The 14,454-nt window shown below is 32.9% G+C and overlaps 1 protein-coding gene across 2 annotated transcripts; it reads right to left on the bottom strand.

The window, feature by feature from the left end:
• Positions 1–3,675: 3,675 nt before the first annotated feature.
• LOC115423480 (promethin-like) lies at positions 3,676–13,614 on the bottom strand. 2 transcript variants are annotated; one of them, XM_030140314.1, is made up of 6 exons: positions 13,562–13,614; positions 6,642–6,839; positions 6,244–6,351; positions 5,999–6,167; positions 4,297–4,442; positions 3,676–4,196 (listed from the first exon to the last, which is right to left on the bottom strand). In XM_030140314.1, the coding sequence occupies exons 3-6, from the start codon at positions 6,328–6,330 to the stop codon at positions 4,152–4,154; spliced, it is 447 nt and encodes a 148-aa protein (XP_029996174.1). In that variant the 5' UTR covers positions 6,331–6,351; positions 6,642–6,839; positions 13,562–13,614; the 3' UTR covers positions 3,676–4,151. The 2 variants fall into 2 exon arrangements, with proteins under 2 accessions (XP_029996174.1, XP_029996173.1); XM_030140313.1 differs by lacking the exon at positions 13,562–13,614 and having other exon boundaries at positions 4,285–4,442; positions 6,642–6,913.
• Positions 13,615–14,454: the final 840 nt, after the last annotated feature.

Below are 14,454 nucleotides of genomic sequence, written 5' to 3'. Positions count from 1 at the left end.
TCAACAGTGTGATTCATTTTTTAAAGCCATGCATGCACTTCACGGATTTAATCCTTGATGCCAACTATGTTTTAGCTGGAGATAACAGAAAATTCAGTAACATGATTTTTTTTCTATGAATCAAATTGTTTGGTTTTTAGTTTTGGTTCATTTCCATTTAGTGTACAATGAGTTGAGTAAAGTTAGCAATAAGTTTATGCAAGTGCTTTCCCATAAAAAGAATAAACAGTCATATAAAAATCACAGAAATGTAAATACACGCATTAATATAACATAAGAAAAAAAAATGTAGAACAGAGTAAAATAAGAGGATGTCTTTATTGTCACTATATCATAAAAGCACAGTCTCCTTGCATTCATTCATACATCCACCACACAATAAGTTACTAATGAATAAAAACCATAACTAAATGTATAAAAGCAATAAATAAAACTTGATATGTGTCATCATATACTTCAATCTGCTGAAAGTGTGTGTTTCTTTGGGACAAAAGCTGTGGTTAAATCTGTGTTTTGAGTTCTATATAATGCTTTCCAGATAGTTGTGAGTGAATGAATGTTTTATTTGGACATAAAAAACACAATACAAACATCAACAAAAGCCTGAAGCTAATTAGCATCAGAAAAGTGAATTAAACCAAAAATTATATTATTGTACAAAAGAAATACTTCATGCAATTTAAGTGTTATTTAAACATCTCTACATCATGTGCTTCGGTATATCAGCCTCTTGACATTACTACAAGTTACAGCTAAAACTGATTATTCTATCAGAGGAACAGAAAAATAAGTCAAACAGGTGGTTTCCTGGGTGAGACCAGACTGATGCTGAGATTCTGTTGAAGTAGCAGATGTTGGGGAGGAGGGGGACAACCGATAATTCTTTGAGGTGTGTTAACCCTTAAAGACCTACATGTATTTTTACGGCAGCTTCTAAAGGAATTTCCCTCTAGATTTTACCCTTCCTAAGTTATTTATCACCATTTATTATTATATTATCATTTACATTTTGCATTTTTCAGTGAAAATCGGGTATTTTCTTGTATTTAGTTTACTGATCATGTAGATATTCAGAGTAAATTTAAAGGTTAATATCTCAAAGGTAGAGCAGAGAAAACTGAAGAAAAAGTGAGGTTTACATCAAAATATGTGATTAACTCAACATAAAAATAAACATTCACAACCACTGTCATTTGTCAAACTATGCTTTTTTTTGGGGGGGGGATTAATGTGACAGAAAATAATGGTTTACACTAGCGCTTTGACACGTGGGGAACCACGAGTTCTAAATCCTCTGATGCAGTTCATTCCTTTACTTTCTTTACATTCTTGGTAAATTCCACTGGCATTTTCAGTTGAATAGCCTCTCAGCTGGCATGTCTGTTTCTGCACATGAAACTGGACACCATGGCAACATGGCCCTATTGTCTATCTGTTATTAAGTAACCCACTTCAATGATGATTCTATGATTCTGGGCATAGCAATGTGATTGTAAAACTATTGTATTCCAAAGTTTCTAATATCTCCCAAAATCTTGGTCCTATCAACTTGCCGTTTTCGCTAGTTTCTTCCTTGACCAAAAATACATAATTATGATAAGCTGCAGCAGTGAGCTCTTTCCAGATTTTGTGTGATGCCTGAGACACACACACACACACACGCACACACACACAGAGACTCCACTTCCCTTTTATAATGTGGGATTAACTATGGAGCCTCTGAACGTCCAAATACACATCCGATGGCACTAAAAAGCTGAGAAACCGCATTTTACATGAATTATCTAAAAGTATTGATAGGATCAATTGCTCAACAGCTTTTAAACATTTTAGATCAGTAGATGCTTTTTTGTCACCAGTGGCTGTTTACATCTTTAAGGGTTAATTATCCTCTGCAGAACCTTCTTGTAGGCATTAATACAGAACACCAGGACACTCTCTGTATGATCAGGACAGATTAGATATGACACACTGTACATATTCACTAATTGGAGTTCTTATCAGATGTTTTGTTTTAATAAGGATATTGTAGATGTTGATTGAAGTGTGGTGAGATGAACATTGATTAACAGATTTCCTAGTGTACAGAAGATGAAAATCCTTAGGGTGTTTTGTGGAATAATTATGAATGTCTGGGGAAAATCTCTGGGAAGGTCATGAAATAAGTGAAATGACACAACTGCTAAATATTTGTTTGTATTTTCTGAAAAGAGGAGCAGAATCATCATTTTAGTACAGATATTCCTTCTCAGCTTGAGATCATCAGCATACTTTACAGATCTGGATGGTAACATGATGTCAGAGTGTGTGTCCTGCTTCTTCTTTTCTGGATCTTTGTTAAGTCTTACTGCACTTTCCTCTGGAATTTGTAATAAACAGTTGTTTTGCTCATTCCATGTCTCATAGCATTGACTCTCATTGTCCTCTTCATTAAGCACAAAAATGGTTGGATTGTCTTAACCATACAATTGGTAGTTGATGCACATGAGAATAATCTTTCAAAACAATACACTTTTGCTCATGTAGTGCAAGACTGATTTTTTTTTATAACCTTATACATTATAAATGAATTGCCAGATTGTATCATGCTGTACTTATTTGTCACAATCATGAATGTCAAAAAACAAACAAAAAAATGATATTAATAAATGTGATATGTTTATAATGGAAGGATGGATTTGTTTCTCTAGTAATTTCCTGCCAATGGTAGATGATTTCATTGAAATTATTCTGATTTTCTTTTGTTTTTTTGAAACAAATTATGCACTTTGGCATCCTTGCAAATGCTATTTCAATTACTTTTTAGTAAAATCTGACTTCTAGAATATGGAGGACCGAACCTGCCCTATTAAAAAATATATACAGAAATATAAAAATGGCTTGATAAATTAATTCATGTGCCAATACATGATAAAAAAAAATAAAATAATTAAAAGGCATTTATTTACTTTAACATTTCATTTTCCGTACCATTTATTTATCTATTTTGTCCTTATTTATATTTTTCCTTCTTTAATTTTTGTCCATGCATTTATTTTTACACACAGAAATGTAAAAAAAAAAACAGGCAGAAATGTCAAATAGAGATGCAGGAATAAACAGGCTTGGAGAAATAGAGGAAGAAAATGCAAGAAGGGGATTACTGAGGAGGTAAATATGACTACAAAAACAAAAATGTCACATGAAAATAATATATTGAAATAAATAACAAAAGAGATAAAGAAAATGTAAATAGAAAACAATGCAAAAATAAACGCAGGGATAAAAATTAAAGAAGGAAAAATATAAGGGCAAAATAAATAAATGTTATGGGAAATGAATTGTTAAAGTAAATAAATGCCTTTATTTATTTATTTTTGTGTATTATGTATTGGCACATGAATTAATATATCAAGCCATTTTTATATTTCGGAATATATTTTTCAATACAGCAGGTTCAGTCCCCCATACTAACACATACATCATATTTGGTAAAATCAGTAAAGTGGTTTATGCTACACACGACTGGAGGTGGATCCTCCCAAAACAGACAGAAAAAAAAGAGAATTACTTCATCAACACCACTTTGGTAAAAAAATAAATAAAAAATAGAAATTTACCAAACAAGCACATTATTATATACTACACTAATCATTTTACAAGAATAGATTTAACTAGTTTCATTACTTTTCTGAACAGTTTAATAAAGCAATAATCTGACAAAAAAACATCAAATGGACGTTTTTATTTAATGCTCTCTTACAATTTACCAGTAACATTTCACGTAGTATGTAACATTCGTTTTGTAGTGCATTTATGCTACCCAGTGGACATGATGCGCATCAAATATCTGCTAAAATTTTCAGTAAACATTTCCTCCCAGTAGCTCTTTGGTCTCAATAACTAATATTCAGAAACACATGCTTAAATCCTGTATTTTCCTGCAAATACAATATTATACCATTAGTGTTGTACTTAATGCTGATTGCGCCAAATACACAAAAGGTAGAAAACTTCATGTAAAAGTCCATAGTCATATTTATCTCTTCACATACAAGTACCGTCACAGACGATTTGAGTTAAAAACAGTGGGAGACTCAAACCATCATACATTCAAAAGGTCCACGTCCTGAATCTTCAAAGAGAAGAAAAATCAAACCACAGTATTTTCTTCAGTTTTGAGGCTGCACGTTCTCCGTTTCCGTGACTCTACTTTGCTGAAAAACAAGAGAAAACAGACATTAATACAACACATACACACTTTTCCCATGTAAATACAGGAGTAGTTTGATTGTAAATGTGTACAGTTGTTTTTACCGTTGCCAGTTGTGGGTAATAGCTCTTGAGGACGTTGGTGATGGTAACAGAAAAAGCACTGAAGATCAATGAAGCCACGACAGAGAAGAAGGCGAGGCCAGACAGCACACACAGCAGAGTCACCCCTCCGACAAACAACACAAACACTGACACAAAGACACACATTACAGGTCTATAAAGGAGAATGGATTCCACTTTTCACAAACACACAAAAGCTACACATTTTAAGGTACGCTGTAAAGCTTTAACCCTATAAAACCATTTGTATCATATTTGCTACGCCAGGTTCTGAGACCTTTATCTTCTCAACACGATCAATACTTTCCTTAAAAACCTGTTGCATATGACCCGATAGGTGTTTTCTGTCCCCTGGTGGATTATCATCCCACTACAGCAAGTGGAAAGGCTTTTTTTTGCCCTTTTCAATATGGCCACTAACGTTAAATCATCCGACACACATTGTGTAAGTTACGCTCAGAAGAACATTTATACTGTTATTCAGTTGAAAACCAAAAAATACTGAAGTTACAGTGCCATTCAAGGGAAATAAAAAGTCTGTAAAAAGTTTTATGTAAAAAAAAAAATACCTGAGATGTTCTATATTTTCAAAATGTTACTGTCAAATTAGCTTTTGTATCTTAAAGTTAACGTTGTGAGCAAAAAGTTTCCAAAAACGCCCAATGTATTGAATGTGATACAAAAAAAATATATCATAAACAAAATCATATGGCAAAATTTTGTGTTTGGATTATGTTAAAAGGGCTAATAAACATTTCAATTCCTAGAATTTAGAATTTTTGCTTTTTGAATTTAGTTAACTGCTTTAACTAAAACTAAGACTAAAACTACCACTTAAAAATTACTTAAATAAAATAAGAATGTCAGCTTTTAAGAGTATGAACATCACATTAAAAACACCAATGAATAATATTAAAACTAAATAAAAATTGGAGCTAATAGAATTACTGTGGTTGCTATACCTTTATAGTGGCTGTTTGTTTAAAACCATCACTTTTATGGAATGATTCTGCACAAATATGTATACGTAATAAACAATGGTTTTATAAATCATATTTGTTACTGTGTATTCTTTCATTCCACCTTTTTGGCTTCAGTAGTCAGTGCTTTCCTCATAATGACTGTAAAAAACCCCCACTAAAACACTATCAGTTATATTCAATATCTCAAAATAAAACTGCTACTACTAGTAAAACTAAACTGAGTAAAATAAACAAAGAATACATTAAAATTAAAATTAAAGGAAAATATCAAAACTGCAATAAGTGTGACGATGAAAACTATTTAATTTGTGTTGTCGTTGGGCGATAATTGTTATTCCTTTGATTATTTGCTTCATTAAAATCATGACTAATGTCTATAAAGGATGGATAGATGGATGGATGGATGGATGGATGGATGGATGGATGGATGGATGGATGGATGGATGGATGGATGGATGGGTATGTTCTAGTCATTTCCTGCCAGTGGTAGATGACTTCACTTAAATTATTCAGATTTTTTCTTTCTTCTTTTTTCAACAAATAATGCACTTTGGCATCCTTGCAAATACCTTTTTCATCACTTTTACTTTCAAAATTACTTACGATCCCTGACAAATGCCTACTTTTTTTTTTTTTTTACCATATTTCCCAGCCCTTGGTTGTAGAAACACAGTGTCATAGTCTAGTGTGATCACACTTACACTCAAAGAAAACAAATCCCACCGCTGTCATAATAATGGTCACCAGAGAGAAAATGAGGAAGATCCCAACAGGTACTGCAGACATGGCACTGAACAGCAGCACTGCCAGACCCAGGAAAGGGTGAGTGCGGATGTAGAGGCCGATTCTACTGTTCATCAGCTGAGTCACCTGTGGAAGAGTCAACAACACAACCCAGCTGTCAGGTCATGTAAACACCAGAGGAACAGGATGGGAGGTGTCCTACCTTCGGATCATTGTAGAGGCGGTTCAGCAGGGTCGTCCAGCTTCCATACAGCTGCTGCACCCCAGAGACACTATTGCCCTGTTGCATCTCCACACACACCTGATATGACTGATATGACAGACACATGTTAAAACAAACCACTCACACACACATACACACAACAGGTGGGTTTAAATCCAACTGGTGCAAGTTACAGAAAAACAGTTGGTACAGACAGTTTTATTTTGATCCAAATGGACTGAAGAAAAACACTTCAGTTAACTAGTAGTAGAAGTGTATAACATCAGCTGTCATGACCTGAAACATAAATGATGTTAAAATGCACAACTACACACTTCAGAAATCTAAAGGAAAGTTTTCAAAGCAAAGACAAACCTGGACAGTGCAGCAGAACTCACCTCAAGAGATATGAAACTGTGCTCTGTAGTTTCCTCAAAGACTCCAACAGCAGAAACAACACACCCTTTTAAACACTCCACTCTTCTTTTCTTCCTCCTCCCCCTCCTTCCTCCTCCTCCTCCTCCCTCTACTCTTCCTGCTTCTGTTCCCTCTTCTTCTTCCTCATGTACATTTTTGACACATTAGGCTGCCACCTACTGATAACAAATAAATAGTGCAAATTTCATGACTTGTGTGAAGCTGCTTTTATTCGAAGGTAAATTTGTTTCTTTACTATTCAATCCCCCCAAAAAAGTTGCTCTAACCCAAAAAATATTACCAATAAAAAAAATCTTCACTTCAATAATAAATTTTTTAAAATTTAATCAAACAAAAAGTGTTTGAAATCTGACTGAATTGACAGAATTTTGTTTTTTAGTTGAAATGGTATTTTTGGGGATCGAATAATAAAGACACAAATGTCCTACCCATAGTATGGTCCAAAAACAAAAAAGATGATTTCAATTAAAAAAAAAAAAAAAAAAAAAAATCAATCAAATAATAATTCACTTCAATAAAAAATAAAAAAAATAAAAAAATGTTCAAATGCAATTTTTTGGGTCTCAAATATATGTATATATATATATATATATATATATATATATATATATATATATATATATATATATATATATACACACACACACACACACACACACACACACACACACACACACACACATATATATATATATGTACCGTCTACTCTCGTTAAACCGCCCGCCGTTATACCGCCATTTCCGCTTATCGCCATCCGCCAGCCCAGTTCCATGCACAAACAACACTTATACCATTGATTTCCCGACCGTTATACCGCCAGCGTCGTGGCGCGGCACCTCCGAGGTGCGCCGCCGTGGCACCTCCGAGGTGTGGCTCCCAGTGTTGTCTTTTCCGTGGAAACCGGGTCGAAATGGCTCTTTGAGTGTTAAAGGTTGCCGATCCCTGCCTTACAACATAACAGAATCAAGATTTATTTAGAAACGTAATTAGAACGGGTTAACGGAGGCAGCATAGACATCATATAGTAAAGACATGCACATTATGGACGCAACCCGTTGTAACGCCATTTTCGCTATACCGCCAATTTGGCCGTGAACGGAAGTTGGCGGTATAACGAGAGTAGACTGTATATATATATATATATATATATATATGCTTTCAAACTCTGTTTTTTTTCTTTGATTGAAAAGGGTTTTTTTTGTTTGTTTGTTTTATTGATTGAAGTTTTTTTGACTGAAAATATTTTTTGGGTTAAAACAACTTTTTTTTGATTGAATAATAAAGAAACAAATGTACCTTCATATTCTTGAGTGAAAAAAAACTGAATACAACAGCAGAATTAGCAGCAGAATTATGATACTTGAATTCCATTTCCTAAGTGGAACAGAAGGTTAAGTGTTGCCTTCACCAAAGCCTGATAAAATGCAGAGATAAAAAAAAAAGACAAAACAAGATTAACATGACATAAAAGATGCAACAGTACATGATTTATGTAAAAGATGTTATAAAACTAGGCAAAAAATTCTGTAAAAGATGCAGCAAGACACAAGAATGTAAAAAAAGACATGAAAAATACAAGATTAAAACAGTGTAAAAGATGCAACAACACAAAGGTTATGTGAAATGTATAAAACCAATAAAATTATGTAAAACATGTAACGATTTAAAAAAAATATATATAAAAGACACAGCAAGGCTAAAGAATGTAACAAGACAAAATGTAATGAGATTGCAACAACATAAAAAAAGATGTAACATGAAAATTATGTTTGTTTATTTATTTATTTCAAATATTGCATTAAAATCAAATAACAAAAGCATTATATAAAAGAAAGTCAAACATTCAAAAAGGAGCGGGATGAAGTTTAATTTATAATCTCCCGGCCCCTTACCCCATCGTTCACCTACCCTAAATTCCTTTGTCAGATTCCCTAAGTAACTCAAAAATCCTACACATATCAGACTAAATTCTGACTGTGCACAAAACACCAAATTACTGTACATATCAAGGATAGATTGTCCATTTTGCAGCAGCATTTCACATTAAAATAAACTCTGTCCTTTTCATAGCAGTAATAGTGCACATCAGAGACAAAATACCCTCTATCCATTTCATAACAATAATAAACATATCAAAAACAAAAGTACACTATCCGTTTCATAACAATAATGCACAAAAATAAACTGTCATTTCTTAGCAGTAATATACATATCAAAAATAAACTATGTCCAATTCATAACCTTACCCATATAAAAAATATAAAGGTGTAGAAAAGATTGAACTGATGTAACTGTAACAAAACAAAAAGTTGTGTAGCAAATACAAGATGACTAAAGGATGAAACAGGAAAAACAGACATAAAAGATGCAATTAAAGTGACAAAAAAGCACAAGATTCCAAAATCAATATTTAGATAAAGACTTTCAAAGACAGTTTTTCAACTGCAGAAAACTCAGTAAAAATGTAGTGTATATATCGATATATGTATGGATCTAATTTTTGTGGTTTGATTAGGTCCCAAGGATACACTGAATTGACTTTTTGGGTCTTTTAGAAAAATAACAGTAAAACAATACTGCACAGAACATAGACACAATTTTTTTCTGCCCTAGATCAAGTTTAATAAATGCCCTCTGACAATTCCAGATTATTAAAGATATAAGATAAATTTAAGGGTCCTGGTTACAACACATAACTGCAGCTGAAGTCGTTTTAGTCAGTATATTCTTGAGAAATATCTTTAATCGTCTTCATTATAGAAAAGATTTATCCCATAAAGACCCAAACAACCACCGACGACCAAAACCATCTACCGATCTAAAATGTTTAATACCTATTGATCCACCAATTCTATCAATCCATGTAAATAACTGTTGTAAAATGCAGTTTGTCATCTTTTCATGGTCATCAGATATGACCCATTTGGATGTGCAGAGGCTCCATAGTGAACATGGAAACACCATCATCTTCTACAACACTGATTCACCAGTAAAACCCATGACGTTGAATCAATGACAGTGGATGGACACACTTGGTTTTTGTTCAGTTAATGATAGATTTTACTGAAAAAGTCACTTTTTCTTCAGTTTTTTCCTGTTTTGATATAACCTTTGACTTTACTCTGAGCTTTTATGAATATCTACATGATCAGTCAATTAAACATAGCAAAATAAACAATTTTTACTGGAAAAAATGCACAATTCAGAGGATAATATTATAATAAATGGCAATAAATCACTCAGAAAAGGTTAAATAGAGAGAAAAATTCATTTGGGAACTGCCACAAAAGTCACACTGGGTTCTTATGGGTTAATGTCGTTCTTATCACAGGTTCTACAGTCTTGTATAAAGTAGCTGTATCTGTCTATTAGAGGTGCAAAAAACAACAAATAGTAAGCAAAGTGAAAAAAAAAAAAGTTTATTCCAATAATATACGTAAACACAAGTGTAGATATAATTGAAAGAATATATGTAAAAGATTAACTGTATTATTGCATTTATTGATTAATTAGCTCATTTATATTGACCCTTAGTGTTACTTAAAAGTGTATAAACATATGTATAAAAGTGAAAAAATAAAGTAATGCATTTAAAAGTACATACCTACACTTGTTAATTGCGTGTGTGTGCATAGATGAAGTACCCTTCCTTCTATTAAAGGTAAATTTAGTCTGTGCAAGCTCTCAAATGTTAATGCAAGTAAGTAAAACTGACCCTTTTTATGGATGTGCTGGATAACTTGATGGATTCATCCGTCCCCAGATGTTCATGAAAATTGTTACTCTAGTTTGTTCTGCAGTTCTTCTGTTGACTGACAGGCAAGCCAACAGCAACACACGAGTGATGCCGTGAAGATCACAAATTCATCTAGACGGTCCCTCAGCCAATGCACTCCTACAACAAAAACATGGAGAAGGTAAGAGCAAAGTGACATGTTTTTGGCTGTTACATCATAAACAGTAGATGCATAGTCTAGGTGCAAACTCACCCTCATTGATAACACACACCCACAATATCAGAAGAATGGGCAGAAGAGGGTAAATGAGGCAATATCCCATAATCAGTGCAGCCCCAGTAGTAAATGCGAACAATGGTACTCCCAGTACAGGGTGGCTGTGGAGAAACGGCCAGAGTCTTGTGTTCTTTAGACGTACTACCTGTAAACATATACACCCACAATGTCAGTAATGCAAATATGTAAATAACATTCCACAATGTAAATAATGTAAATAATATAAATATGTAAATACCATTAAACAATGTAAATAATGTAAATACCATTCCACAATATAAATAACGTAAATATGTAAATACCATTCCACAATGTAAATAATGTCAATAGTGTAAATATCTAAATGCTATTCCACAATATAAATAATGTAAATATGTAAATACTATTCCACAGTATAAATAATGTAAATGTGTAAATACCATTCTACAATGTAAATAATGTCAATAATGTAGGTATGTAAATACCATTCCACAATGTAAATAGTGTCAATATGTAAATACCATTCCACAGTGTAAATAATGTAAATATGTAAATACCGTTTAAATAAAAAAAAAATTAAATTCTAATTCTCTGTTTATATAAATATTTATATAAATACCAAATGTCTCATTTTCCGTTATATTTCACTCTCACTTGTGTTTTTTTCTACCTGTCTTTCTTTTACACTGGTGTGTTCTATGTTGCTGCTGTCTGTGAAAAATGTCTGTGAAATTTCCTCATGGTGGGATTAATTAAGTCTTATCTTATCTTATCTTATCTTATCTTATCTTATCTTTGAAAACATAACAGCTTTTACTGTCAGTGTCAGATCTTCACATGTACACACAACAAAAACAGACATGGAAAAGAAACACCAACATCACCGTAACGGGCAGAAGAAGGTAATTGAAGAAATGCCCAATGATCACTAGAGCCGTGGCACAAAACATGAACAGTGTCACACCAAAAAAATAGTGCTGGTGGAGAAACTCCCTGATCCAAGTGTTCATCAACGCAACCACCTGTGGAAGAGACAAACACACACCACAGCTTGTATCACAGTCATGGAGCTGCAGCCTGCGTCAGATCATCACATGTACACACTTTAACATCTGATAATTCAATTACTGCTGCGGAGTCTGAGTATTACCTTGGGATGTTCGTAAATGTGGTTTGACAGCCATTTAGTCACCCGGCTCTACATTGCTACCTTTCAGAGCAGAAATATCAGGAGACAAATTTTAATTAACTTTTCATTATTACTAAAACATCCAAACATCCAGGTTGAAGAAGTTTCTTTATCTGAATCATTCTGTATGCACGAATGATCTACTAAACACTGTTACCTGGTCTGCTGCTGCTGAGCATAAGATAAGTTAGGTAAGATAAGAAAATGACGTGACATATACTATACACATGGAACTATATATATATATATATATATATATATATATATATATATGGATAGATAGAGAGAGAGAGAGAGAGAGAGAGAGAGAGAGAGAGAGAGAGAGAGTATATAAACATATACATATACTGTGTAAAGTATGGTACAAGCAAAGTAATTTTACAAGATAGAAAATTCAAATATATGGTGAAAATATATATGTAAATATGAGTGTTATATAAAAAAAAAAAATACTACACAGGTGCAGATGTGGGTTAAAGTGGCCAAAATAATGTAAATGAATGTTAAAACTGTGCAAAAACAAGTGACAGATGTACCAGTTTATTGAGTTTATTTGAGTAGCTAAGTAATATTTTTTTGTTGATGAAAGGTTCAATCATTAATTAGCGACCAATTTATTTGTTTTTCTTATCAATGAAAGAGTGTACGCATACGAAATTTACTTTAAAAAATTTGTCATTTTTTGAAAATATAAACAGACAACTTTGGCACAGGAACAAATTTTGCCTATTTTATTCTATTTTATTTTTTTCAGTTAAAAATATTGAAGTGGGAGTTGGGGGTACTTGGTTAAAAAAGTATAATTCAGGGGGTACTCCACTGTAAAAACTTTGAGAACCACTGTGTTATTTCATTCCACATATGCCTTTACTTATTATTTAACCTGAGTGTTTTTATGGAGTTTTTATGATCTTCTTGAATTCTATTTTTTCTATTGTTTTCTAGTTTGTTCACTGAGACCTGAATAACTACCTAATCCACTGCTGCACAATGGCTAGACTGGGGCACACTAACAATAAAAAAAGAGGAATTTTCCACTTGAAAGGTCTTCTTTTGTTTGCCTCATGATCAGTGTACATTGGTCTTCATCTGGAAAAGACAAATAATGTAATAATTGGTATCATCAGCCGTGTGCAGTTGGAGAATTTTGATCCACAGAAGTGACTGAAAGATCCAGTTTTTCTGGTATGAAACATGAGGGATACAGGTTTCTATATTTCTTACTCTGCATAAATGAATGCATGAAAGAATGAGTGTTTTGTATCTTTTTTTTTTTTTTTTTTAGATTGTATGTAATGTAAACACAGCAGTAACAGATGAGCACTGTTACACCATAAATCACCTCTAAAAGTAAATGTGTTCAAAGTTAGACTACACTTCACACTGTGATGCCATTAATTACAAAGTTAACAGATAAACTACAGTCCTACTACATCACTAATATCCACACAGTGAAAGCTGCAGCAATAAACTATAAAATAAAATCTCACCTAATTAAAGCTACACCTACATGTCTTTAATTAAAATAACACATCCTGGCACACACTGAGTTAAGTTGTTTCCAAAGAATTGAAACTGAAAGTAAACACTTAAAATCAGAGATAATACATCCTACATTTGTCATTACCAGTAAAAATCAGAAATTTAGAGTTATGCATTTCTTAGGTCATAAAATACAGTTTTATTGGCAAAGACAAACCTGGACGTTGTAATAAAATTCAGCTCCAAAGATGTGAGACTGTTCCTGTAGTTTCCTCTTCCTCACTCATCTCCTTTTTACAGAAAATGTCTAAAGGCTGCCACCTACTGAAGCATGGATGTGTAACAGCACCGAACAGCAGCTGCAGTCACACAATGTATTTTTTTAAAGTGTGTTGAAGAGTTTTGTCATGGATTATTCATCAGAAATATTTTTGATTCTTTTCATTTTAGAAGATATTAGTGATATCTAGTGTGTTGTTCTTAGCCCACTTACCACCCTGTGTTATCACTAGTTTTATTTACTTATTTAATCCCTTGTTTTATGTTTGGTGTACGGCACTTTGGCCAGCTGTAAAGTTCTTAAAGTGCTTTATAAATAAAGTTGGTATGGTATGGTATCTACAGACATATCAGCCAATACCTGACATTGTTCAAATCAGCACTGTCAGAATAGATGTATATATAGTTCATCTCCGTATCAGACAGGCCTCCTCTCTGTCTGTTTTTAAATCCCTTCTTAACACTCATTTTTTCTCCTTGGCTTTTAAAACCATGTGAGATGTTTTAATGTATTGTTTTTATTCAATTGTTTTATTTGGTATTGGTTTATTGCTCTTATTTGTTGTTGTTTTTAATTGTACAGCTTTTTATGTTTTTAAACTATTCTTGTATTTTATTCTTTTATTCAGGTTTTTACCTATTTTTCTGTATTTTTATTTATTTATTTACTTTTAATCTATTCTTGTATTTTACTCTGTTATTTATTCATTCATTCATTCATTCATTCATTCATTTATTCATTTATTCATTTATTTTTCTGTACAGCACTTTGGTCCACTGTGGTTGTTTTAAAGTGCTTTACAAATAAAGTTGGATTGGATTGGATCTCTT

Source organism: Sphaeramia orbicularis, chromosome 8 (genome assembly GCF_902148855.1).
Source record: "Sphaeramia orbicularis chromosome 8, fSphaOr1.1, whole genome shotgun sequence".
Classification (NCBI taxonomy): Eukaryota; Metazoa; Chordata; class Actinopteri; order Kurtiformes; family Apogonidae; genus Sphaeramia; species Sphaeramia orbicularis.
This window is presented reverse-complemented; position numbering and strand designations above follow the sequence as displayed.

Bases quoted from the DNA above. Each gene is read 5' to 3' on its own strand.
- LOC115423480 (XM_030140313.1), bottom strand. From the start codon at position 6,330: ATGCAACAGGGCAATAGTGTCTCTGGGGTGCAGCAGCTGTATGGAAGC. The intron at 6,168-6,243 runs GTAGGACACCTC...ACTCTTCCACAG, and splicing joins GCCTCTACAATGATCCGAAG to GTGACTCAGCTGATGAACAG. The intron at 4,443-5,998 runs GTAAGTGTGATC...TCTTTGTGTCAG, and splicing joins GGGATTTGTTTTCTTTGAGT to TGTTTGTGTTGTTTGTCGGA.